This window comes from Leucopleurus acutus, assembly GCF_964270905.1.
Source record: "Leucopleurus acutus genome assembly, chromosome: 13".
Classification (NCBI taxonomy): Eukaryota; Metazoa; Chordata; class Mammalia; order Artiodactyla; family Delphinidae; genus Leucopleurus; species Leucopleurus acutus.
Window position 1 is genome coordinate 24003526 of NC_139155.1, and position 26273 is coordinate 24029798.

The 26273-nt window shown below is 38.2% G+C and overlaps 1 protein-coding gene across 1 annotated transcript in view; it reads left to right on the forward strand.

The window, feature by feature from the left end:
* CFAP53 (cilia and flagella associated protein 53) overlaps nucleotides 1–26273 on the forward strand; it is a gene marked incomplete at its 3' end in the record, with an annotated part of 65236 nt that overhangs the window by 14459 nt on the left and 24504 nt on the right. The window contains exons 4-5 of the mRNA XM_082853165.1: nucleotides 14528–14831; nucleotides 19528–19746. Coding sequence (XP_082709291.1) covers nucleotides 14528–14831; nucleotides 19528–19746 — 523 coding nt within the window. The remainder of the gene's footprint in view (nucleotides 1–14527; nucleotides 14832–19527; nucleotides 19747–26273) is intronic.

A 26273-nucleotide genomic window follows, 5' to 3' on the forward strand; every position in this document is an offset into this window, starting at 1 on the left:
ACCCAGGACTGGAATTGCTGGGTCATATGGTAGTTCTGTTTTTACTTTTTAGAGAAACCTTCATGCTGTTTTCCAAAGTGGCTGCACTAATTTACATTGCTACCAATAGTGCAACATCCTTGCCAACATTGTTATTTATGTTCTTTTTGATGATAGCCATTCTTTTTTTTTTAACATCTTTATTGGAGTATAATTGCTTTACAATGTTGTGTTAGTTTCTGCTTTATAAGAAACTGAATCAGCTATACGTATACATATATCCCTATATCCCCCCCTCTTGCATCTCCCTCCCACCCTCCCTATCCCACCCCTCTAGGTGGTCACAAAGCACTGAGCTAATCTCCTGTGCTATGCAGCTGCTTCCCACTAACTATCTATTTTACATTTGGTAGTGTATATATGTCCATGCCACTCTCTCATTTCGTCCCAGCTTACCCTTCCCCCTCCCCGTGTCCTCAACTCCATTCTCTACGTCTGCATCTTTATTCTTGTCCTGCCACTAGTTTCTTCGGAACCATTTTTTTTTTTAGATTCCATATATATGTGTTAGCATACGGTATTTGTCTTTCTCTTTCTGACTTACTTCACTCTGTATGACAGACTCTACGTCCATCCACCTCACTACAAATATCTCAATTTCGTTTCTTTTTATGGCTGAGTAATATGCCATTGTATATATGTGCCACATCTTCTTTATCCATTCATTTGATGATGGACACTTACATTGCTTCCATGTCCTGGCCATTGTAAACAGAGCTGCAATGAACATTTTGGTACATGACTCTTTTTGAATTATGGTTTTCTCAAGGTATACACCCAGTAGTGGGATTGCTGGGTCATATGGTAGTTCTATTCTTAGTTTTTTAAGGACCCTCCATACTGTTCTCCATAGTGGCTGTATCAATTTACATTCCCACCAACAGTGCAAGAGGGTTCCCTTTTCTCCACACCCTATCCAGCATTTATTGTTTGCAGATTTTTTGATGATGGCCATTCTGACCGGTGTGAGGTGATACCTCAATGTAGTTTTGATTTGCATTTCTCTAATGATTAGTGATGTTGAGCATTCTTTCATGTGTTTGTTGGCAATCTGTATATCTTCTTTGGAGAAATGTCTGTTTAGGTCTTCTGCCCATTTTTGGATTGGGTTGTTTGTTTTTTTGTTATTGAGCTGCATGAGCTGCTTGTAAATCTTGGAGATTAATCCTTTGTCAGTTGCTTCATTTGCAAATATTTTCTCCCATTCTGAGGGTTGTCTTTTGGTCTTGTTTATGTTTTCCTTTGCTGTGCAAAAGCTTTTATGTTTCATTAGGTCCCATTTGTTTATTTTTGTTTTTATTTACATTTCTCTAGGAGGTGGGTCAAAATGGATCTTGCTGTGATTTATGTCATAGAGTGTTCTGCCTATGTTTTCCTGTAAGAGTTTGACAGTGTCTGGCCTTACATTTAGGTCTTTAATCCATTTTGAGTTTATTTTTGTGTACAGTTTTAGGGAATGTTCTAATTTCATACTTTTACATGGACATGCCCAGTTTTGCCAGCACCACTTACTGAAGAGGCTGTCTTTTCTCCACTGTATATTCTTGCCTCCTTTATCAAAGATAAGGTGACCATATGTGTGTGGCTTTATCATTGGGTTTCTATCCTGTTCCATTGATCTATATTTCTTTTTTTGTGCCAGTACCATACTTTTGATTACTGTAGCTTTGTAGTATAGTCTGAAGTCAGGGAGCCTGATTCCTCCAGCTCCATTTTTCTTTACAAGATTGATTTGGCTATTCGGGGTCTTTTGAGTTTCCATACAAATTGTGAAATTTTTGTTCGAGCTCTGTGAAAAATGCCAGTGGTAGTTTGATAGGGATTGCATTGAATCTATAGATTGCTTTGGGTACTAGAGTCATTTGCACAATGTTGATTCTTCCAATCCAAGAACATGGTATATCTCTCCATCTATTTGTATCATCATTAATTTCTTTCATAATTGTCTTATAATTTTCTGCATACAGGTCTTTTGTCTCCTTAGGTAGGTTTATTCCTAGATATTTTATTCTTTTCGTTGCAATGATAAATGGGAGTGTTTTCTTAATTTCACTTTCAGATTTTTCATCATTAGTGTATAGGAATGCCAGAGATTTCTGTGCATTAATTTTGTATCTTGCTACTTTACCAAATTCATTGATTAGCTCTAGTAGTTTTCTGGTAGCATCTTTAGGATTCTCTATGTAGAGTATCATGTCACCTGCAAACAGCGACAGCTTTACTTCTTCTTTTCCGATTTGGATTCCTTTTATTTGTTTCTCTTCTCTGATTCCTGTGGCTAAAACTTCCAAAACTATATTGAATAATAGCGGTGAGAGTGGACAAACTTGTCTTGTTTCTGATCTTAGAGTAAATGGTTTCAGTTTTTCACCATTGAGAAGAATGTTGGCTGTGGGTTTGTCATACATGGCCTTTATTATGTTGAGGTAAGTTCCCTCTGTGCCGACTTTCTGGAGGGTTTTTATCATAAATGGGTGTTGAATTTTGTTGAAAGATTTTTCTGCATGTATTGAGATGATCATATGGTTTTTCTCCTTCAATTTGTTAATATGATTTATCATGTTGATTGATTTGCGTATATTGAAGAATCCTTGCATTCCTGGAATAAACCCCACTTGATCATGGTGTATGAGCCTTTTAATGTGCTGTTGGATTCTGTTTGCTAGTATTTTGTTGAGGATTTTTGCATCTATGTTCATCAGTGATATTGGTCTGTAATTTTCTTTTTTTGTAGTATCTTTGTCTGATTTTGGTATCAGGGTGATTGTGGCATCATAGAATGAGTTTGGGAGTGTTCCTTCCTCTGCATTTTTTTGGAAGAGTTTGAGAAGGATAGGTGTTAGCTCTTCTCTAAGTGTTGGATGGAATTTGCCTGTGAAGCCATCTAGTCCTCGGCTTTTGTTTTTTGGAAGATTTTTAATCACAGTTTCAATTTCAGCGCTTGTGTTGGTCTGTTTACATTTTCTATTTATTCCTGGTTCAGTTTCAGAAGGTTGTGCTTTTCTACGAATGTGTCCATTTCTTCCAGGTTGTCCATATTATCCGCATATGGTTGCTTGTAGTAATCTCTCATGATCCTTTGTATTTCTGCAGTGTCAGTTGTTACTTCTCCTTTTTTATTTCTAATTCTGTTGATTTGAGTCTTGTCCCTTTTTTTCTTGATGAGTCTGGCTAATATTTTATCAATTTTGTTTATCTTCTCAAAGGACCAGCTTTTAGTTTTATTGATCTTTGAGATCGTCTCCTTCTTTTCTATTTCATTTATTTCTGTTCTGATCTTTATGATTTCTTTCTTTTTGCTGACTTTGGGGTTTTATTGTTCTTCTTTCTCTAACTGCTTTAAGTGTAAAGTTACGTTGTTTATTTGAGGTGTTTCTTGTTTCTTAAGGTAGGATTGTATTGCTATAAACTTCCCTCTTAGAATTGATTTTGCTGCCTCCCCTAGGTTTTGGGTCATCGTGTTTTCATTGTCATTTGTTTCTAGGTATTTTTTGATTTCCTCTTTGATTTCTTCAGTGATCTCTTGGTTATTTAGTAGTGTATTGTTTAGCCTCCATGTGTTTTTAGTTTTTACAGATTTTTTTCTGTAATTGATATTTAGTCTCATAGCGTTGTGGTCAGAAATGATACTTTATACTATTTCAGTTTTTTAAAATTTACCAAGGGTTGATTTGTGACCCACAGTATGATCTATCCTGGAGAATGTTCCATGAGCACTTGAGAAGACAGTGTATTCTGTTGTTTTTGGCTGGAATGTCCTATAAAATATCAATTAAGTCCATCTGTTTAATGTATCATTTAAAGCTTGTGTTTCCTTGTTTATTTTCATTTTGGCTGATGTGTCCATTGGTGAAAGTGGGGTGTTAAAATCCCGTATTATGATTGTGTTACTGTCGATTTCCCCTTTTATGGTTGTTAACATTTGCCTTATGTATTGAGGTGCTCCTATGTTGGGTGCACAAATATTTACAATTGTTATATCTTCTTGGATTGATCCCTTAATTATTATGTAGTGTCCTTCTTTGTCTCTTGTAATAGTCTTTATTTTAATGTCTATTTTGTCTGATATGAGAATTGCTACTCCAGCTTTCTTTTGATTTCCTTTTGCATGGAATATCTTTATCCATCCCCTCACTTTCAGTCTGTATGTGTCGCTAGGTCTTAAGTGAGTCTCTGTAGAAAACCTATATATGGGTGTTCTTTGGTATCCATTCAGCCAGTCTGTGTCTTTTGATTGGAGCATTTAATCCATTTACATTTAAGTTAGTTATCGATATGTATGTTCCTGTTACCATTTTGTTAATTGTTTCGGGTTTGTTATTGTAGATCTTTTCCTTCTTTTGTGTTTCCTGCTTAGAGAAGTTCCTTTAGCATGTGTTATAAAGCTGGTTTGATGGTGCTGAATTCTCTTGGTGTTTGATTGTCTGTAAAGGTTTTAATTTCTCCGTCAAATCTGAATCATATTCTAGCTGCATAGAGTAATCTTGGTTGTAGGTTTTTCCCTTTCATCACTTTGAATATGTCCTGCCTGTGCCTTCTGGCTTGTAGAGTTTCTGCTGATAGATCAGTTGTTATCCTTATAGGGATTCCTTTGTATGTTATTTGTTGCTTTTCCCTTGCTCTTTTTAATGTTTTTTCTTTTTATTTAATTTTTGATAGTTTGATTAATATGTGTCTTGGCATGTTTCCCCCTGGAATTATCCTGTTAGGGACTCTCTGCGCTTCCTGGACTTGATTAACTATTTCCTTTCCCATATAGGGAAGTTTTCAACTATAATCTCTTCAAATATTTTCTCAGTCCCTTTCTTTTTCTCTTCTTCTTCTGGGACCCCTATAATTTGAATGTTGGGGCATTTAATGTTGTCCCAGAGGTCTCTGAGACTGTCCTCAGTTGTTTTCATTTTTTTTTTTTATTCTGCTCTGCGTTAGTTATTTCCACTATTTTTATCTTCCAGGTTACTTATCCGTTCTTCTGCCTCAATTATTCTGCTATTGATTCCTTCTAGAGAATTTTTAATTTCATTTATTGTGTTGTTCATCATTGTTTGTTTGATCTTTATTTCTTCTAGGTCCTTCTTAAACGTTTCTTGTATTTACTCCTTGTATTTCCAAGATTTTGGATAATCTTTATTATCATTACTCTGAATTCTTTTTCAGGTAGACTGCCCATTTTTCTCTTCATTTTTTTGGTCTGGTGGATTTTTACCTTGCTCCTTTATCTGCTGTGTGTTTCTCTGTCTTCTTATTTTGCTTGACTTACTGTGTTTTTGTGTCTCCTTTACATAGGCTGCAGGTTTGTTGTTCCTATTGTTTTTGTTGTCTGCCCTCAGTGGCTAAGGTTGGTTCAGTCGGTTGTGTAGGCTTCGTGGTGGAGGGGACTAGTGCCTGTGGTCTGGTGGATGAGCCTGGATCTTGTCTTTCTGGTGGGCAGGACTGCATCTGGTGGTGTGTTTTGGGTCGTCTGTGAACTTAGTATGATTTTAGGCAGCCTGTCTGCTAATGGGTGGGGTTGTGTTCCTGTCTTGCTAGTTGTTTGGCATAAGGTGTCTAGCTCTGTAGCTTGCTGGTCATTTGATGGAGCTGGGTCTTAGCATTGAGATGGAGATCTCTGGGAGAGCTTTTGCTGTTTGATATTACGTGAAGCCAGGAGGTCTCTGGTGGACCAATGTTCTGAACTTGGCTCTCCCACCTCAGAGGCACAGGCCTGACACCTGGCCAGAGCACCAAGACCCTGTGAACCACATGGCTGAGAAGAAAAGGGAGAAAAAGAAAGGAAGAAAGAAAGAAAGAAAGAAAGAAAGAAAGAAAATAAAGTTATTAAAATAATTTTTTTTTATTATTAAAAATTATAAAGTAATTTAAAAAAAGAAAGAAAGAAGAGAGCAACCAAACTAAAAAACAAATCCACCAATGATAAAAAGTGCTAAAAACTATACTAAAAGAAAAAAGGGACAGACGGAACCCTAGGACAAATGGTAAAAGCAAAGCTATGCAAACAAAAATCACAGATAGAAGCATACACATACACACTCACAAAAAGAGAAAGGGGAAATATATATGTGTATATATATATATATATATATATAGAAGGAAGCAAGCAACCAAATCAATAAACAAACCTACCAATAATAATAAACTCTAAATACTAAACTAAGGTAAACATAAAACCAGAAACGAATTACATGCAGGAAGCAAACTGCAAGTCTACAGTTTCTCCCAAAGTCCACTGCCTCAATTTTGGGATGGTTCGTTGTCTATTCAGGTATTCCACAGATGCAGGTACATCAAGTTGATTGTGGAGCTTTAATCCGCTGCTCCTGAGGCTGCTGGGAGAGATTTCCCTTTCTCTTCTTCATTCGCACAGCTCCTGGGGTTCAGCTTTGGATTTGGCCCCGCCTCTGTGTGTAGGTTGCCTGAGGGCGTCTGTTCTGCACCCAGACAGGACAGGGTTGAAGTAGCAGCTGATTCGGGGGCTCTGGCTCACTGAGGCCGGGGGGAGGGAGGGTTACGGAATGCGGGGCAAGCCTGCAGCGGCAGAGGCTGTCGTGACGTTGCAACAGCCTGAGGTGCACTGTGTGTTCTCCCGGGGAAGTTGTCCCTGGATCACGGGACCCTGGCTGTGGTGGGCTGCACAGGCTCCCAGGATGGGAGGTGTGGATAGTGACCTGTGCTTGCACACAGGTTTCTTGGTGGCTGCAGTAGCAGCCTTAGCAATTTATGCCCGTCTCTGGGGTCCACGCTGATAGCCACAGCTCGCGCCTGTCTCTGGAACTCGTTTAGGCAGTGCTCTGAATCCCCTCTCCTCATGCACCCCGAAACAATGGTCTCTTGCCTCTTAGGCAGTTCCAGACTTTTTCCCGGACTCCCTCTCGGCTAGCTGTGGCGCACTAGCCCCTTCAGGCAGTGTTCACGCAGCCAACCCCAGTCCTCTCACTGAGATCCGACCTCCGAAGCCCAAACCTCAGCTCCCAGCCTGCACCCACCCTGGCGAGTGAGCAGACAAGCCTCTCAGGGTGGTGGGTGCTGGTCGGCACTGATCTTCTGTGTGGGAATCTCTCCGCTTTGCCCTCTGCACCCCTGTTGCTGCACTCTCCTCCGTGGCTCTGAAGCTTCCCGCCTCTGCCACCTGTATCCACCAGTGAAGGGGCTTCCTAGTGTGTGGAAACTTTTCCCCCTTCACAGCTCCCTCCTAGAGGTGCAGGTCCTCTTCCTATTCTTTTGTCTGTTTTTTCTTCTTTCTTTTGCCCTACCCAGGTACGTGGGGAGTTTCTTGCCTTTGGGGGGGTCTGAGGTCTTCTGCCAGTGTTCAGTACGTGTTCTGTAGGAGTTGTTCCACATGTAGATGTATTTCTGATGTATTTGTGGGGAGGAAGGTGATCTCCACGTCTTAATCCTCTGCCAGCTTGAAGGTCTCCCCCGACGATAGCCATTCTGACAGGTGCAAGGTGATATCTCATTGTGGTTTTGTTTCTTTCATTTTTTTTGGCCATGCCTCGTGCATCATGGGATGTTAGTTCTCCAACCAGGGATTGAGCCTGGGCCCCCAGCAGTGAAAGCATGGAGTGCTAGCCACTGGACCACCAGGGAATCCCCTCATTGTGGTTTTGATTTGCATTTCCCTGATGATTAACCATGCTGAGCATCTTTTCATGTGCTTTTTGGCCATTTGCATATCCTCTTTGGAGAAATGTCTTCAGTTCTTCTGCCCATTTTTTAATCGGGTTTTTTTTTCTTTTCTTTTGATGTTGAGTTGTATGAACTGTTTATATATGTTGGATATTAACCCCTTATCAGTCATATCATTTGCAAATATTTTCTCCCATTCAGTAGGTTGTCTTTTCATTTTGTTGATTGTTTATTTTGCTATGCAAAAGCTTTTAAGTTTAATTAGGTCCCATTTGTTTATTTTTGCTTTTATTTCCCTTGTTTAAGGAGACAGATCCAAAAAAGTATTGCTATGGTTTATGTCAAAGAGTCTTCTGTCTATGTTTTCCTCTAGGAGTTTTATGGTATTTGGTCTTACATTTAGATCTTTAATCCATTTTGAGCTTACTTTTATATATGTTGTTAGAGAATGTTCTGATTTCATTATTCTACATGTAGCTGTCCAGTTTTCCCAACACTTATTGAAGGGACTATATTTTCTCCATTGTATATTCTTGCCTCCTTTATCATAGATTAATTTACCATAAGTTCATGTGTTTATTTCTGGACTCTCTAATTCTGTTCCATTGATCTGTGTGTCTGTTTTTGTGCCAGTACCATACAGTTGTGATTACTGTAGCTTTGTGGTATAGTCTGAAGAAAGGGAGCATGGTTTCTCCAGCTGTATTCTTCTTTCTCAAGATTGCTTTAGCTATTTGGGTCTTTTGTGTTTCCATACAGATTTTAAAATTATTTGTTCTATTTCTGTGAAAGATGCCATTGGTATTTTGATAGGGGTTGCATTGCATTTGTAGATTGCCTTGGGTGTGGTATGATCCTTTTTTAACAATATTAATTCTTCCAATCCAAGAACACAGTGTATCTTTCCATTTCATTTTGTCATCTTCAATTCCATTCATTAGAGTCTTTTAGTGTTCCAAGTACAGGTCTTTTACCTCCTTAGGTAGGTTTATTCCTAGGTATTTTATTCTTTTTGATGTGATGGTAAATGAGATTGTTTCCTTAATTTCTCTTTATGATAATTTGCTGTTAGTGTATAGAAATGCAGCATATTTCTGTATATTTATTTTGTATCCTGCAACTTTACCAAATTCACCAATGAGCTCTAGTAGTTTTCTGGTGGTGTCTGTAGGATTTTTCTATGTATAGTATCATGTCATCTGCAAACAGTTTTACTTCTTTGTTTCCAATTAGAATTCCTTTTATTTCTTTTTCTTCTCTGATTGCTGTGCCTAGGACTTCCAAACTGTTGAATAAAAGTGGTGAGAGTGGGCACTCTTGTCTTATTCCTGAGCTTAGTGGAAATGCTTTCAGTTTTTCACTGTTAAGTATGATGTTAGCTGTGGGTTTGTCATACATGGCCTTTATTATGTTGAGGTATGTTCCCTCTGTGCCCCAGACTTCTTTTTAAATGTCCTATATTTGTACACAGTGATTGGACCCCAGATTAAGGAAGGAATTTTTTGGCTTTTTAGTATTTTGTGGTGTTTTTATTAAATGAATATCCTAGGATGTGTGTGGTCAGAACACTTGATGATATAATGAAGTACCAAGGAACTCCAGGACCAGACTGCCAGGTCTTCAGTCCCTGCTCTACTACATATTGAATGTATGAAATTACGTAAGATATTTAACAGCTCTGTGCCTTCATTTCCTCATCTGTAAACTGGGGATAAAATAATAAGAATAATTAGCTTACAATAGTGTTTGTTGCAAGACTGGTTGTTATGAAGATCATAAGAGTTCAAATATGTAAAGTGCTTAGAACAGTGCCTGGCAAATAATAAGCACTTAATAACTGTTGCTAATGATATTACTACTCCTGGGTCTGTGGCTTGGAAAGATACTTAGGCTCCCTGAGTTTCTATTTCTTTCTTTCTTTTCTTTTATTACTATTTTTTATTTATTTATTTTTGGCTGCGTTGGGTCTTCGTTGCTGTGCGCAGGCTTTCTCTAGTTGTGGTGAGTGAGGGCTACTCTTCATTGCAGTGCATGTGCTTCTCATTGCGATGGCTTCTCTTGTGGCAGAGCATGGGCTCTATGTCCACGGGCTTCAGTAGTTATGGCACACGGGCTCAGTAGTTGTGGCTCAAGGCTCTAGAGTGCAGGCTCAATAGTTGTGGCACATAGGCTTAGTTGATCTGCAGCATGTAGGGTGTTCCCAGACCAGGGCTCGAACCTGTGTCCCCTGCATTGGCAGGCGGATTCTTAACCACTGCACCACCAGGGAAATCCGTCTTTTTAAAAAAATATTTATTTATTTATTTGGCTGCGCCAGGTCTTAGTTGTGGCATGTGGTATTTTCATTGCCACATGCAGGATCTTTAGTTGCAGCACGTGGGATCTTTTAGTTGCGGCATGCGGGATCTAGTTCCCTGACCAGGGATTGAACCCGGATCCCCTGCATTGGGAGTGTGGAGTCTTAACCCCTGGACCACCAGGGAAGTGCCAGGTTTCGATTTCTTTAACTTTAAAATGGGGATAATACTTGCTGCCCCATCTAAGTTACAAGGCACTTATGAGGATGAAATAAGATTTTATGTGTGAAAGTGCCATGTGAAGCACTGACAAAATGTTTTCGTCTTATTAATGATTATTATCATTAAAATAGATAGATATTCTATTTGATGTTTTTTAGCTCATCTATTTTAATTTTTGCATATAAATAATTTATATGATATAGTTACATATTAATAACCTCATATAATTTATAAACAATGTTGTGGGTGCTTAGAAGTTTTTTTACTGAAAGACATACATAATCAAAAAAGCTTGAAAACCTACTGATCTAAAGAAGTGTTTATGATACGAGCTCATTCATGCAGTGTTAACACATTATTGACTGGGGGATTTTTGCATAAACTAATGCCTGTGGCCAAAGATTTGTTTTGTAAGTGAATATTGAAACACCCACGTTTGAGTAAATATCAACAACTTTTTTTGCACTTAATGTATTTATTTGAAACTTTGTACATGTCTTACGAAAGCATTCTAATATTTCGTTAGAGTGTGATAGACCCTAGCAGGCACCTCTGTGTGGGGGAACAGAACATCTATTACAAATATACCATGTTTCACTGCACTTTCCCCTGGAAGAGCAGACTCTACACTTTCTGGTGACATTTTTTTTTTTTTAGTCCTGTGGATATTATTTCCTCTAGAATATGTTATTTTATTTTACTTGATAGTTGACAAGGTGGATCTTTGCGGGGGACTCTTTTAGAAACGCCACAAGAAGGACCAGGTGCGGGACTACCACTACATTCACCAGAATGATCAGTTACCCATTCTCTAACTATTGCTAACAAAAGTTGCTTGTAAGTCATTTTATTCTGTGCATTAAAGCTACAATTAATTTTAAACACATTGAATAAACCGCAATTACTCAAATAGAAACCCACTTTCTTATACCATTTTTGAGTTTTCCAGAGGATATTGAAGTTTTCCAGGCATTGATCAGATCGATCAACTCCTTCTATATTTATTATACTCTATTAGACAAGTGGGCTTAGTTATCTGATGGCCACTCCTCCTGTCTTCCTTTCCTGTAGATGCTATGGCGGTGTCATGAATAACTGTCACCATGCGGACTAACCTCTTGTCTTTCCATATAAGAAGAATCACTTCTCCCTTCCATAAGAATGTCATTTCTCCCCTCTGTAGATTTTTAGATTTATCCTTTAATTGGTTTGGTAGACCACAATTATCTCTTATAGTCCCACAAACTCTGGTTTTATTTTTCAACAGTATTTCAGATGTGGACACACTGTTGTAATAATTGTCTTGGTAAATATGGTGCCATGAACTAAGATAAGATTGTAGGACTGAAACCGTTTCTTGAAGTTTCTTTTCTTCACCCATGTAAATCTCAAGGTTGCATATATATCCGGTTTCACTTTTGCTAACCATCCTGACCGAAATTCCATATTTTGTAAGTTTTCCGGGATTATAGGTTTTGAATCTGAGTCGTCCTCTCCACTTTATCATTGCCTCATCAAGTGATAGCTCTTGTTTGAGTATATAGATCAATTGAAATTTTGGTAGAAAATAATCCAAAAGAGCTTTAACTTTTGAAATTCTGTCTGCAGGAAGTGGAATTTCCAAGTTATCGTTAAAGTGAAGAAATGTCATTATTTGTTCGAACCTTCTTCTGGTCATAATCTTTGGAAAAATAGGTTTCAAGTAAGGGATCAACCGACTATTCTTTCCAGTGTGACTTTCTTATTTGTCCCATCAAAATTTTTAATCCAAGAAACTTCTTCATGTCACTATTGGTTACATCAGTCCATTTTAAAGCCTTATCATACTTTTTATATGATTTTTCATTCTGTTGGTGATACAAGTTTGTTTGAGAAGTGACCAACTTGAAAACGTCATTACCAAAAATTAATTCTGTTATTTTGCTGATACTTTGCGGGTTATTACATTCAATCGTTATACCTGACACACCTCTAAAGTCTTCTAATTTTTGTTATGAAATGTTGTCCTCAGTCCACTCTTCTGTAGAAGCAAAGGAGCATTCTCCAGCACCGTGAGTTTCACTTTCACTTTCTGTATCAGAATCAATCACTAAGGTTTTTTGTCTTTTTGTTGGTCTAATATTCACATCATCTGAATCAGAACTGTATTCTGAAGAACTACCATCTTCTGAGACACTAGCATATATGTCACTCAGACAATCAGAGAAAGTATCTGCATAAAATTCACTGAAAAATTCTTCTTCACTCAAAATTTCGCAATGCGTTATTTTTGAAAATTTTATGATAATAAACTTGCATTTATAATATACACAGGGTTGGAACAAAAACCTAACTGAGCAAAATGTGAATGATAATGACAATCATAAGTTGTGATCAATTTTAAGCTCTAACAACTTCGCATGGTGATGTTAATTGTATCACTCTCTAAAACCATATTGATACGTCTCTGGTCGATAATGTTCGGGTAACAAAAGACATATTAATACATCTCTGGTCAATAATGTGTTAATTCTGGCATTCTTGGCAGCATGCATCATCAACTGCCTTAAGAATGTCTTTGTACTCTTAGATTTCATATTAAGGAAGGAATTACCTTAAGAAAGTCATTAGCAATAAACAGAAAGAGCTACAGAAACAATGTTCATTGCAACATTGTAATAAAAGTTAGACATAACCTATATGTTCATCAAATAGGGGAATGTTTAAGTAAACTGTGATATATTTATAGGCTGTAGCCTCTGTTATGCAGCTTAGTAAACTATAATAAAGTTCTAAGGTTAGGAATTGTTTTAAAGAATATTTCATGAGGAAGCATTCCCAATATAATGGTAGGTGGAAAAATTAACATACAAGGAGATATAGATATGCAGAATAACTCCAGTTCTAGTAAAAATGCACATACATAAGACTGGAAAGAAATATATTAACATGCTAATAGTGATGATCTCCTGATAGTAGGATTACGTGTTATTTTTAGTGTCTTCATACTTTTCTATATTTTCTAGTTTTTCTGCAATGAACATGTATTAGTTTTATACTTAGGAAGACAGAGTTGATTTTAAATAAAAATTTAAAAATATAAGCCATACTTACTATCCTTAGGCTTTAGATTTCCATTAATTGAATACCTTTGTTAGAGTATGAATCATAGGATTGGGAAGGACTTTAATAAGTTATCATGGCCAATTCTGAGAATTTCAGTGATGAATTTCAGACAGCTGAATTCGTTTTTTTAAATGTTAAAATGTATTTTGGGGGTTTCATTTTGTGTGAAATTGACCACTCTTGCAATAAGAGCTTAGACCTCATCTTTTCTTTCAGTCTTAACAACTTGAATTTCTTTAAAAGTTCTTTATTGAGCCTATTCTCCAAACTTTAGCTTCTTGGTGTAGAATTTGATTTAGAAACCAGGAAGACTTGATGTTTATAAAAAACATTGCCTTCCATCACAGGTTCTCAAACTTGGCTATATGTCAGAACCATCTGAGGAGCTTTTAAAAAGTACAGATGTGTTAAACATTCTGATTTAACAAGTCTGGTCTGGGAGGGGGTAGGGAGGAAGAGGAGAGTAGGGTTTTGAAAATATTCCTAAATAATTTCACAGCTCTTAAATTAAAAATGGGCTCAGTCAAGAACATTTGAAGAAATTTAAATTACTGAGGCTGAAAGAAAGGATGAGGTCCAAACACTTACTGAGATAGCATTTCTTCTTGAATGGTGACACAAGCCTGGTTGTAAAAAGGCAACAAGAGGGCTGTTTTCTCAACTCTAGCAGAAACCCCTTCAGTGGATGTGTGCCCTGCCAGGAATCTAGATGCAATGGGGAAACATCACCATGATATGCTAACTCTATCCTTGGGTCTTTTCTTGGATGTACGTGCAGGGTCTCTTTCTACCAAAGCCTTAATCTACTTGTAATGTTGCAGGGACTCATCCCTCTTCTATTTCCTCTATAGTAATAATAGTAGTTGCCATTTACTGAGTTCCTGTTACCTACTAGGTATTTATGTCCATCTAGCTCTGATTCTTACCAGAACCTTGAAAGTCAGTTCTTTCACAGATATAGAAACAGGCTCAGATAGATCGAGTTTTTGATCTAAGGTCACATAGGAAATATCAAAACCAGATTTCAAAGCCTGTTCTGCTTGACTCCAGTGCCTGTGCTTTGTCTGTGGCATCATGGTGCCTGCCTCCTTGCTGCTCCCTCATGTGTTTCCAGTGTTCAGATGGCCTACATCCAGGTCTTTAACTTTCTTACTTCAGTGTCTGACTGTGCAGATTTGTGCCTACAGAGACCAATGTCTTATGAAAGGCTGGGTTTCTTTTTAAAATTGTCCTTTCAGGGAACGCTGTGAGGAGCTCCGTGTTGAGTTGTCCTGTATCCATCAGAAGGCAGTGAGCAAGGATCGGAAAGCACAGATAGCATTTAATGAGGAGCTGAAAAGGCAGAAGCTGGTGGAAGAGCAGATGTTCTCAAAGCTCTGGGAGGAAGACCGACTGGCCAAAGAGAAGCGAGAAGCCAAAGAGGCGAGGAGACAAAGAGAGCTGGTGGAGAACACACGGCTGGGGCTGAATGCCCAGATCACCAGCATCCAGGCGCAAAGGCAGGCAGCGCGGCGGCTGAAGGAGGAGGAGGCGCGCCTTGTGGTGGGTCTTTTGAAATGCTTGTGATAGGACGATGAACTCAGTGGCTAGAATACAGTTTGCCGGCCTGCTACTGTAGTTTGCCTGATGGCCAAGGCTCATTCACAGAGCAACAGACCATGGTCAGAGCCTTGGATTTCAAGGCCCAGCTGACAGTGCCATCTCATTGTATAGGGCAAGTTACTTCACTACTGTGATTCAGTTTCCTCATCTACAAAATGAGGCAAAGGACACTTGTCTTTGTTGTGAGGATGAAATGGGATAATCATCGGCAGTGCCAATGAAGCCTAGTGGCAATTTGGCAACATCCCCCCATTCTTTGATATGGATAATTGATAGTTTCCAAATCCTATATAAAGTGCTTATACAACAGCTACAGTGACCCCCCAGACCACCAGCATCAATAATTTTGTTCCTACAAGATCACTGCCCCTAGTATATACAAATTAGAGTTGTCAATGGAAATGTGTGCAAGCACTCAAAAAGGTAGCAATTTTATACGTATATAAAGCTTTAATCTGATACTTTAATCTGATACTTTAATACCACTGAATTTAGGAAGATGGTAGTATTTTCTTGGAGAATCCCAAGTATTGAAATTTGAAACCATAAGAAACATCAAAGGTAAGGTACATGCAGAGCCCAGAAATCTTCTCTGGGTTTAAGATTGTTTTATTTTGAAGAGTTTAGTAGATCTCTAAGAAAATCAAAATAGTGGCCCCCAAATGGCCTTATATATACCCCCTCCTCTGGTGTAAGATACTTAGTGAGCCAGTTTTACTCACAACACTTCTGACACCAAATGTGTGGTTTTTTTTCTCACATCAGACAATACTCTGATGCTCTGCAGACACTGATTAGGTGTCCTACAATTTGATTCAGTTCTGATACTATATGGAGTTAGTGTCAGACTCCGTAAGTTGAAGGGCTTAGTCCCACAAGACTGCCCTCACTTCAGATACCCATCACAAGTAGTGGGTCCCTAGGTTACCCACACTTCTGTCCAGCTTGGCTACAAAGTCCAAAGTTCTCATGACTCCCCCTCAATTTCAGTAATTCACTAAAACAGCTCATAGAACTTAGGAAAGTGCTTTATTTACCATTACCAGCTTATTGTAAGGTATACAACTCAGAGATGGTCAAATGGAAGAGATGCATAGGGGAAGGTATGTGGGGTGGTACACAGAGCTTCCATGCCCCCACCACCTTGATGCGTTCAATCCAGAAGCTCTCTGGACCTCATCATTTGGGAGTTTATGGAGGGTTCATCACATGGGCATGATTGATTAATTCAATCACCATTGGTGATTGAACTCAATCTCTGGCCCCTCTTCCCTCCCTGGAGGTCAAGGGGTGGAGCTAAAGTTCCAACCCTGTGATCACATAGTTTGGTCTTTCTAGTTATCATCTCCCATCCTGAAGCTATCTAGGGGGTCCAGCCACTGGTCATCTCATTAGGCTACAAAAGATAATCTTATCACTTTGGAGATTTCAAGGGTGTTAGGAGCTATGTGCCAGGAACCAGGGGCAAAGACAAAATATTTATTTTTTATAGCACACCTAGCTATCTCTATTTCTACCTTACTTTAAAAAAAATTTTTTTTGGAAATAACTTTAACAAGGAGTTGCCAAAAATATTAGAGTTTCTGTGTACCTTTACATGACAAAATATTATATATAGAGACTTATAAAGACTTATACTCGTATAATACTTTCAACTAAAGTTACTCCCTTATTTAACTAAACTAAAAAACCCTCCTTTGGATTTCACCAGCTTTTACATGCACTCTTTGGAGGAAGGGGTATAGTTCTATGAAATTTTACCATATGTAACCACTACATTTATGTAATCACTACTGAATCAGGATATAGAATTGTTCCATCATTCAAAGAAACTCCTTCCAGCTACTCCTTTACTGTTATAACCTCTGTCAAAGAAAATTCAATTAACAATCAAGTTAAGAAGGAAAAGAGAATTTTATTCAAGCCAAACTAAGGATTATATAATACAAGAGACAGACTCTCAGAAGCTCTAAGAATTGTTCAACCTGTTAGTAGTTGAAGGCACAGTCATATACATTTTCAAGACAAAGGATCATACATCACAATGACACACTGACATTTTACATAAGGTCACCAAAGATACAGTCTGGGTAAGCACACACAAAGCAAGCAGTAAGTCACCGTGACCCCTTACAGAGTTGGGAAAGAATATTAATCTTCTATAAAGTTCTATTGCTGGCGTCAGAAGAAAGAAAAAAGAATTGATCTTTGCCGTGAAGTAGGCATTCCCATCTTTGAGGAGGTCTGGTTAATGTATAATGAAGATGCACATTGCACTGTAAAGGGGGAGGGAGGAGGCCCAAACAGAGAGAGAAAGAATTTTATGTTTACATTTTCATCCTACCTTAAAATATAAATTTTATTTCATCACCACCCTCAACCCTAACCCCTGGCAGCCACTGATGGGTTCTTTATCTCTATTATTTTGTAATTTCAAGAATGTTTTTCCACCCTTTTTAATGTTATAATTATAACATTTGTTATAATTATAACAGTAATGTCATATTAAATAATAATATGCACATTTTCAAATGCACAGAAGTGGAGAGTACAATGATCATACTCATGTACTGATCTCCCAGTTTCAGCAGCTGTTGCATTTTGACATGTTGATTTCCTATATTCTACCCGCTTCTGTTTTTGTTTTAAAATATGTCCCAGGGACTTCCCTGGTGGTCCAGTGGTAAAGAATCCACCTTACAATGCAGGGGACGCAGGTTCAATCCCTGGTCAGGGAACTAAGATCCTACATGCTGCAGGGCAACTAAGCCCATGTGCCACAACTACTGAGCTTGCGTGCCTCATCTAGAGCCTGCGTGCCCCAAACTACAGAGCCCACGTGCTCTGGAACCCAAGCACCACAACTAGAGAAGAGAAAACCCACACGCCACAACTAGAGAGAAGCCCGCATACCACAACAAAGAGCCCACACGCTGCAATGAAAGATCCCGCGTGCCTCAGCAAAGATCCTGTGGGCCACAACTAAGACCCGACGCAGCCAAAAATATATGTGTGTGTGTGTGTGTGTGTGTGTGTGTGTATCCCAGACATGTCATTTCTCCCTTAAATACATCTCTAGTATGCATCTCAACAACATGATTAAGGATATTTTCTTATACAATGCCAATATCAAACCTAAAAAAATTAATAATAATTCATTGCTATCATCTAAAATCAGCATCAAATTTCCATCACTGTCTAAGTTATTCGACATATAAATCAGGATCCAAACGTTGTTGTCCTCTTATAAGTCTCCTTTAGAATGAGTCACTGTTTATTATTCAAATCTGGTCACATTTGAGATTGAAAGGGGTGCATTTAATTCAGTACATAAGCGCAACAGTGTAAAATCAGAACTATCCTGGGGAAACCAAGACATAGTAAACTGCTTTCAGGTCTCTTAGTTTTGAGCAGTTCTCCCCCCATACCATCTTTACCTGCTTCATAGTCTGATTTGGCTGATTGCTGCCTCCTGGTATAGTCAACCTTACTTTTTAAAAAGCGTGGCCTGGAACTTCCCTGGTGGTCCAGTGGCTAAGACTCCACACTCCCACTGCAGGGGCCCCAGGTTTGATCCCAGGTCGGGGAACTAGATCCCACATGCCACAAGTAAAAGTTTACATGCCGCAACTGAAGATCCTGCATGCCGCAACTGAAGATCCTGCATGCCGCAACTAAGACCCAGTGCAGCCAAATAAATAAATGAATGAAAAATAAATAAATAAATAAAAAGTGTGGCCTGCTATCCCACTGGCTTTCATGTTTGATATCCATCGTTTTTCCTTAAATATTGCAGCGCATTTTTACTTTTATTGTCTCATTTGACCCTCACAATTCAGTGTGGAATTACTCTCATGACATTAATGGAAAAGTCTAGCATATAACTTCCCTCTCACAAGCCAGAAATCGTGGCAATCATGGCTGTTGTGAGTCTCAGTTAGATCAAGTCAATTGGGGATTGTATCCCTCCTCACTATAAATGTGTCATCTCCTGTCCCTGCTGGGCAAGGACTTATCCCTCCAGGAGAGTGCAAATGCCTTTGACAGGAGGATGAATGCCTCAGTTTATACCAAACTCACAGCACCCAACAGCAGTGGTACCCCAGTTAAAACTGATTAGTCAGGCAGTTAAGCTAGCCAGGAGGGTCAGATAGATAAGAAAATGAGAGGAATGGGGGAGAGCTTTTAAAGAACAAAATGCTTAATTTACTTTTGTATTTAGCTGATGGGGACATCTCCATTTCTGGACTCTTATTGCTGGTTAATAATGTATCCAAATCTAGATGTGCAGATGTGCATAGAAGACTAAAGTCTGGAAGGTCAATACACCAAAACGTTGAGAATGGTAGCGGGTGAATGGGTATTAAGAATAAAAGTGATTTATCCTTATACTTTTCTGCATTTTGAACTCCACAACTATTTATTACTTTATAATCACACACAGACAGCAATTTCACAAAGCCGTATTGCTGATTCAGCAATGAAAAGGCAAGTTTTATTTCTTATAGTACCTTTTCACCCAGGAGTATTGTGTTTCCAAGAAACCGTTTATTCTCACCTCTTAAATGAAATGCATTAACTTCTTTGTTTTGTCCAACTGTACTGATACAGTATCTTCACTATTGTTCTGCCATAGGAAAATGACAAAGCACAGGTGAAACTTGAGAATGAACAGGATAGGCTAAAGAAACAGAAGACAAAACAGGAAATAAGGGCTGCTTTGCAAAAAGCCCTCCAAGAGAAGATGGAGCATATTCAGCAGGAATACAGAGAAGATCAGGACTTGAACATGAAGCTCATGCAAAGCGCCCTTCAAAACTTACAGGAAGAGGCTGATAAAAAGAAGCAAAAAAGAGTAAGACATTTATTCAGTGCCTACTGTGTGCTGGATGAGGTTCCTTGTTGAGCTCTCAGTCTTACGGGAGCCAGCCATGTGTAGAATAAAGCATAACTGCTACTGTAAGTGTGGTCCACGAACCAACAGCATTAGCATCATCTGGGAGGATGTTAGAAACAGAAATTCATAGGCTTCAGACTCAGAATCTCCAAATTCAGATCTTGGCCGGGACAAGAAACCTGTTTTAACAAGTTCTCCCAGGTGATTCTGATGCTCACTAAAATTTGAGAACACCTACTCTATAACATGGTGTTAGTACTGTGATAGCAGGATGGGATCGCAGGAAGTGGAGTGACTAAGTATGTCCAGAAGTTGGGGAAGACATCACTGAGAAAGTGGTGTTCAAGTTGTACTTTGAAGGATATGTAGTTTTGACAGGCAAAGAGAGTAGAGAAAATCATTCCAGTGTTTATTTAGCTGTTTCTTTAAAATTTGTATTGAACTCTTTAGGGTGTCGTTCTTTTCCTAAAGGTACTATGATTTGTTTTGTTTTGATAGACTATTTTTTAGAGCAGTTTTAGGTTCACAGCAAAATTGGGCAAAAAGTACAGAAACTTCCCATATACCCCCTGCCCCAACACATGCATAGCCTTCCCTATTCTCAACATCCTCCACCAGAGGGTACATTTGTTACAATCGATGAACCTACATTGACACATTATCACCCAAAGTCCATAGTTTACATTAGGGTCCATTCTTTGGTGGTGTAGATCTATAGGTTTGGACAAACATATGATGACATTTATCCACCATGAGAGTATTATACAGAGTGATTTCACTAGGCTAAAAATACTCTGTGCTCCACCTGTTCATCCCTTCCTCCACCCCAAACCCCTGGAAACCACTGATATTTTTACTGTCTCCATAGTTTTGCCTTTTCCAGAATGTCATATCATTGGAATCATATAGTATGTAGCCTTTTCAGATTGGCTTCTTTCACTAACTAATATGCATTTAATTTCCCTCCATATCTTTTCATGGCTTGATAGCTCATTTACTTTTAGCACTGCATCCATTCCATTGTGTGGATGTACCACAGTATATTTATCCAGTCACCTTCTGAAGGACATCCTTGGTTGCTTCCAGGTTTTGGTGATTATGAATAAAGTTATTGTGTACATTCTTAGGCAGATTTTTGTGTGAACATAACCTTTGGGTAAATATCAGCATAACCTTTGGGTAAATATCATTTGGGTAAATATCAAGAAGCGTTATTGCTGGATCATATGGTAAGAGTATGTGTAGTTTTGTAAGAACAGCCAAATTGTCTTCCAAAGTGTCTATACCATTTTGCATTCCCACCAGCAGTGAATGAGAGTTCCTATTGCTCAGCATCCTTGTCAGTATTTCGTGTTATCAGTGTTCTGGACTTGAGCCATTCTATTAGGTGCGTAGTGACATATCATTGTTGTTTAATTTTAATTTCCCTAATGTCATGTGATATAGAGCATTAAGGATTCTGAACCCAATTCCAATATGTAGAGTGGTATCCAAGCAATGCTCGGGACACGAGCTGGGTGTCCTACAATTCTGTTCAATTCTGACACTATCTACCCAGAGATAGCATCGGATTCCACAGGGAAAGGGCTCAGTTCTATAAGACTTCCCTCTACTTCAGTTACCAGTCACAAGCCCAGATGGTTACCTGTGCTTCTGACCAACTGGCTACAAACTGGAAGTTCCAATGATTTCCCCCTCAAACTCAGGATGCCAATTGCAAATCCAAGTTGTTACTTGACAGACTGGCTGTAAATCAGAGGTTCCCATGACCCCTTCCTTGAGTTCGATTGATTGGCTAGAGCAGCTCACAGAACTCAGGAAACCAGTTTGCTCACTAGCTTACCAATTTATTACAGAGTATATTAAAGGATACAAATAAATAGCCAGATGAAGAGACATATAGGATGAGGTCCTGAACAAAGGAGCTGCTGTCCTCATGGAGTTTGGGGCCTGGCATGGTGGAAGTGTTCTGGTTCCCCAATTCTGAACCCTCTCCTTTGGGGTTTTTATGTAGGCTTCATTACATAGATATGATTGGTTAAGTCATTGGCTATCAGTGATTGATTTCACCCTCCAAACCTTCTCCCCTCCCCAGAGGTCAGGGAACTGGGACTGAAAGTTCCAACCCTCTAATCACATGGTTGGTTCTCCTGGCAACCAGAGGTGTGGTCCAAAAGTCACCTCATTAACAGAACAGAAGACAACTTTGTTGCTCTCATCACTTAGGAAATTCTAAGGGTTTTAGGAGTTCTGTGCCAGAAATGGGGATGAAGACCAAATATATATTTCTTATTATAAATCATAATATCACAAGCATCTTTTTATATGTTTGCCATCTGTATATTTTTGATGAGGTGCCTGTTAAGATATTTGGCTCATTTTTTGAGTTGTTTGTTTTCTTCTTGTTGAGTTTTAAGAGTTCTTTGTATATTTTATCGCGAAAGCACCTTTCCTACCGTCTTGTTGTAGCTTCTTCTTTGTCTTTGGACGTAGAATATCTCTTCTGGTAGGTCCCAGTCTTTTTTTGTTAATGGTTGTTCAGCAGTTAGTTGTGATTTTTGTGTTTTCATGAGAGGAGGGGAGCTCAAGTCCTTCTGTTCCACCATCTTGTCTCCAATGCTCTCTGTATATTTTAGATAACAGTCCGTTATCAGATAAGTTTTTAGCAAATATTTTCTCCCAGTCTGTGACTTGTCTTTCATTCTCTTGATCAGAGCTTTCATAGAGCAAAATTTTTAATTTTAATGAAGTCTAGCTTATCTATTCTTTCTTTCATGGATTATGCCTTTGCTATTGTATCTAAAAGCTTATCACCAAACCCAAGGTCACCTAGATTTTCTCCTTTGTTATCTTCTAGGAGTTTTTTTTTTTTTTCTTTTACAACTTCTATGAGTTTTATATTTTATGTTTAGATCTTTGGTGCATTTTGAGTTAATTTTTGTAAAGGTGTAAGGTCTGTTTCTAGATTCTATTTTTTTTTTTTTTGGCATGTAGATGTCCAGTTGTTCTAGCACAATTTGTTGAAGAGATTCTCTTAACTCCATTGTATAGCCTTTGCTTCCTAGTCAAAGATCAGTTGACTATATTTATATGAGTCTATTTTGGGGCTCTGTGTTCTTTTCTATTGATCTATTGATCTATTCTTTCACCAATTCCATACCGTCTTGATTACTATAGTAAGTCTTAAAGTTGGGCAGGGTCAGTCGTCTGACTTTGATCTTGTCCTTAAATACTGAGTTGGCCAATTTGGGTCTTTAGCCTCTTCATATAAATTTTAGAATCAGTTTGTTGATTTCCACAAAATAATTTGCTGGGATTTTTTTTTTAAATTACATTGAATCTATAGATCAAGAATGGAAGAACTGGCATTTTGACAATATTGAGTATTCCTATTCATGAACATGGACTATCTCTCTATTTAGTTCTTTGATTTTTCTCATCAGTTTTGTGCTTTTCCTCATATAGATCTGGTACATATTTTGTTAGATTTGTACCTATGTATTTCATTTTTGGGGTGCTAATGTAAATGGTATTGTGTTTTTAATTTCAAATTCTACTTCATTCTTGGTATATAGGAAGTCAGTTGACTTTTGTATGTTAACCTTGTATCCTGTAACCTTCCTTTAATTGCTTATTAGCTCCAGGAGTTTTTTATAGGTTCCTTCAGATTTTCTACATAGACAACCAAGTTATCTGTGAAAAAAGACCAGCTTTATTTTGTTCTTCCCAATCAATATACCTTTCATTTCCTATTCTTGTTTTATTGTTTCAGCTAGGACTTTCAGTATAATGTGAAAAAGAGTGCTGAGAGGGGGCATCCTTGCCTTGTACCTGATTTTAGTGGGAAAGCTTCTAGTTTTTCGTCATTAAGTATGATGTTAGTTGTAGGTTTTTTGTAGATATTCATTATCAAATTGAGGAATTCCCACCTTTATTCCTGGTTTACTGAGAGGTTTTTTTTTTTTTTATTTTAACATGAGTGGGTGTTGGATTCGGCCAAAACTTTTTTCTGCATTACTTGATATGATCATGTGGTTCTTCTTCTTTAGCCTGTTGATATGATGGATTACATTAATTGATTTTTGCATGGTGAACCAGCCTTGCTACCTAGGATAAACCAATCAGAGAAGAAAAGAAATAAATGGAATCCAATTCAGAAAAGGAGAAATAAAGCTGTCACTGTTTGCAGATGACATGATACTATACATAGAGAATCCTAAAGATGCTACCAGAAAACTACTAGAGCTAGTCAATGAATTTGGTAAAGTAGCAGGATACAAAATTAATGCACAGAAATCTCTGGCATTCCTATACACTAATGATGAAAAATCTGAAAGTGAAATTAAGAAAACACTCCCATTTACCACTGCAACAAAAAGAATAAAATATCTAGGAATAAACCTACCTAAGGAGACAAAAGACCTGTATGCAGAAAATTATAAGACACTGATGAAAGAAATTAAAGATGATACAAATAGATGGAGAGATATACCATGTTCTTGGATTGGAAGAATCAACATGGTGAAAATTACTCTACTATCCAAAGCAATCTACAGATTCAATGCAATCCCTATCAAACTACCACTGGCATTTTTCACAGAACTAGAACAAAAAATTTCACAATTTGTATGGAAACACAACAGACCCCAAATAGCCAAAGCAATCTTGAGAATGAAACATGGAGCTGGAGGAATCACGCTCCTTGACTTCAGACTACACTACAAAGCTACAGTAATCAAGACAGTATGGTACTGGCGCAAAAACAGAAATATAGATCAATGGAACTGGATAGAAAGCCCAGAGATAAACCCACGCACATATGGACACCTTATCTTTGATAAAGGAGGCAAGAATATAGAGTGGAGAAAAGACAGCCTCTTCAATAAGTGGTGCTGGGAAAACTGGACAGGTAAATGTAAAAGTATGAAATTAGAACAGTCCCTAACACCATACACAAAAATAAACTCAAAGTGGATTAAAGACCTAAATGTAAGGCCAGACACTATCAAACTCTTAAAGGAAAACATAGGCAGAACACTCTGTGACATAAATCACAGCAAGATCCTTTTTGACCCACCTCCTAGAGAAATGGAAATAGAAGCAAAAATAAACAAATGGGACCTAATGAAACTTAAAAGCTTTTGCACAGCAAAGGAAACCATAAACAAGATGAAAAGACAACCCTCAGAATGGGAGAAAATATTTGCAAATGAAGCAACTGACAAAGGATTAATCTCCAAAATTTACAAGCAGCTCATGCAGCTTAATAACAAAATAACAAACAACCCAATCCAAAAATGGGCAGGAGACCTAAATAGACATTTCCCCAAAGAAAGAATGCTCAGCATCACTAATCATTAGAGAAATGCAAGTCAAAACCACAATGAGATATCATCTAGCACTGGTCAGAATGGCCATCACCAAAAAATCTAGAAACAATAAATGCTGGAGAGGGTGTGGAGAAAAGGGAACACTTTTGCACTGTTTGTGGGAATGTAAATTGATGCAGCCACTATGGAGAACAGTATGGAGATTCCATAAAAAACTATAAATAGAACTACCATACGACCCAGGCATCCCACTTCTGGGCATATACCCTGAGAAAACCATAATTCAAAAAGAGTCATGTACCAAAATGTTCATTGCAGCTCTGTTTACAATAGCCAGGACATGGAAGCAAACTAACTGTCCATCAACAGATGAATGGATAAAGATGTGGCACATATATACAATGGCATATTACTCAGCCATAAAAGGAAATGAAATTGAGTTATTTGTTGTGAGTTGGATGGACCTAGAGTCTGTCATACAGAGCGAAGTAAGTCAGAAAGAGAAAAACAAATACCGTTTGCTTACACATATATATGGAATCTAAGAAAGAAAAAAAAAAGATCATGAAGAACCTAGGGGTAAGACGGGAAAAAAGACACAGACCTACTAGAGAATGGACTTGAGGATATGGGGAGGGGGAAGGGTAATCTGTGATCAAGTGAGAGAGTGGCATGGACATATATACACTACCAAATGTAAAATAGATAGCTAGTGGGAAGCAGCCACATAGCACAGGGAGATCAGCTCCGTGGTTTGTGACCACCTAGAAGGGTGGGATAGGGAGGGTGGGAGGTAGGGAGACACAAGAGGGAAGAGATATGGGAACATATGTCTATGTATAACTGATTCACTTTGTTATAAAGCAGAAACTAACCATTGTAAAGCAATTATACTCCAATAAAGATGTTAAAAAAAAAAGATCAGCTGTTATCCTTATGGGGGTTCCCTTGTGTGTTATTTGTTGTTTTTCCCTTGCTGCTTTTAATTGTTTTTCTTTGTATTTAATTTTTGATAGTTTAATTAATATGTGTCTTGGTGTGTTTCTCCTCGGATTTATTCTTTATGGGACTCTCTTTGCTTCCTGGAGTTGATTAACTATTTCCTTTCCCATATTAAGGAAGTTTTCAACTATAATCTCTTCAAATATTCTCTCA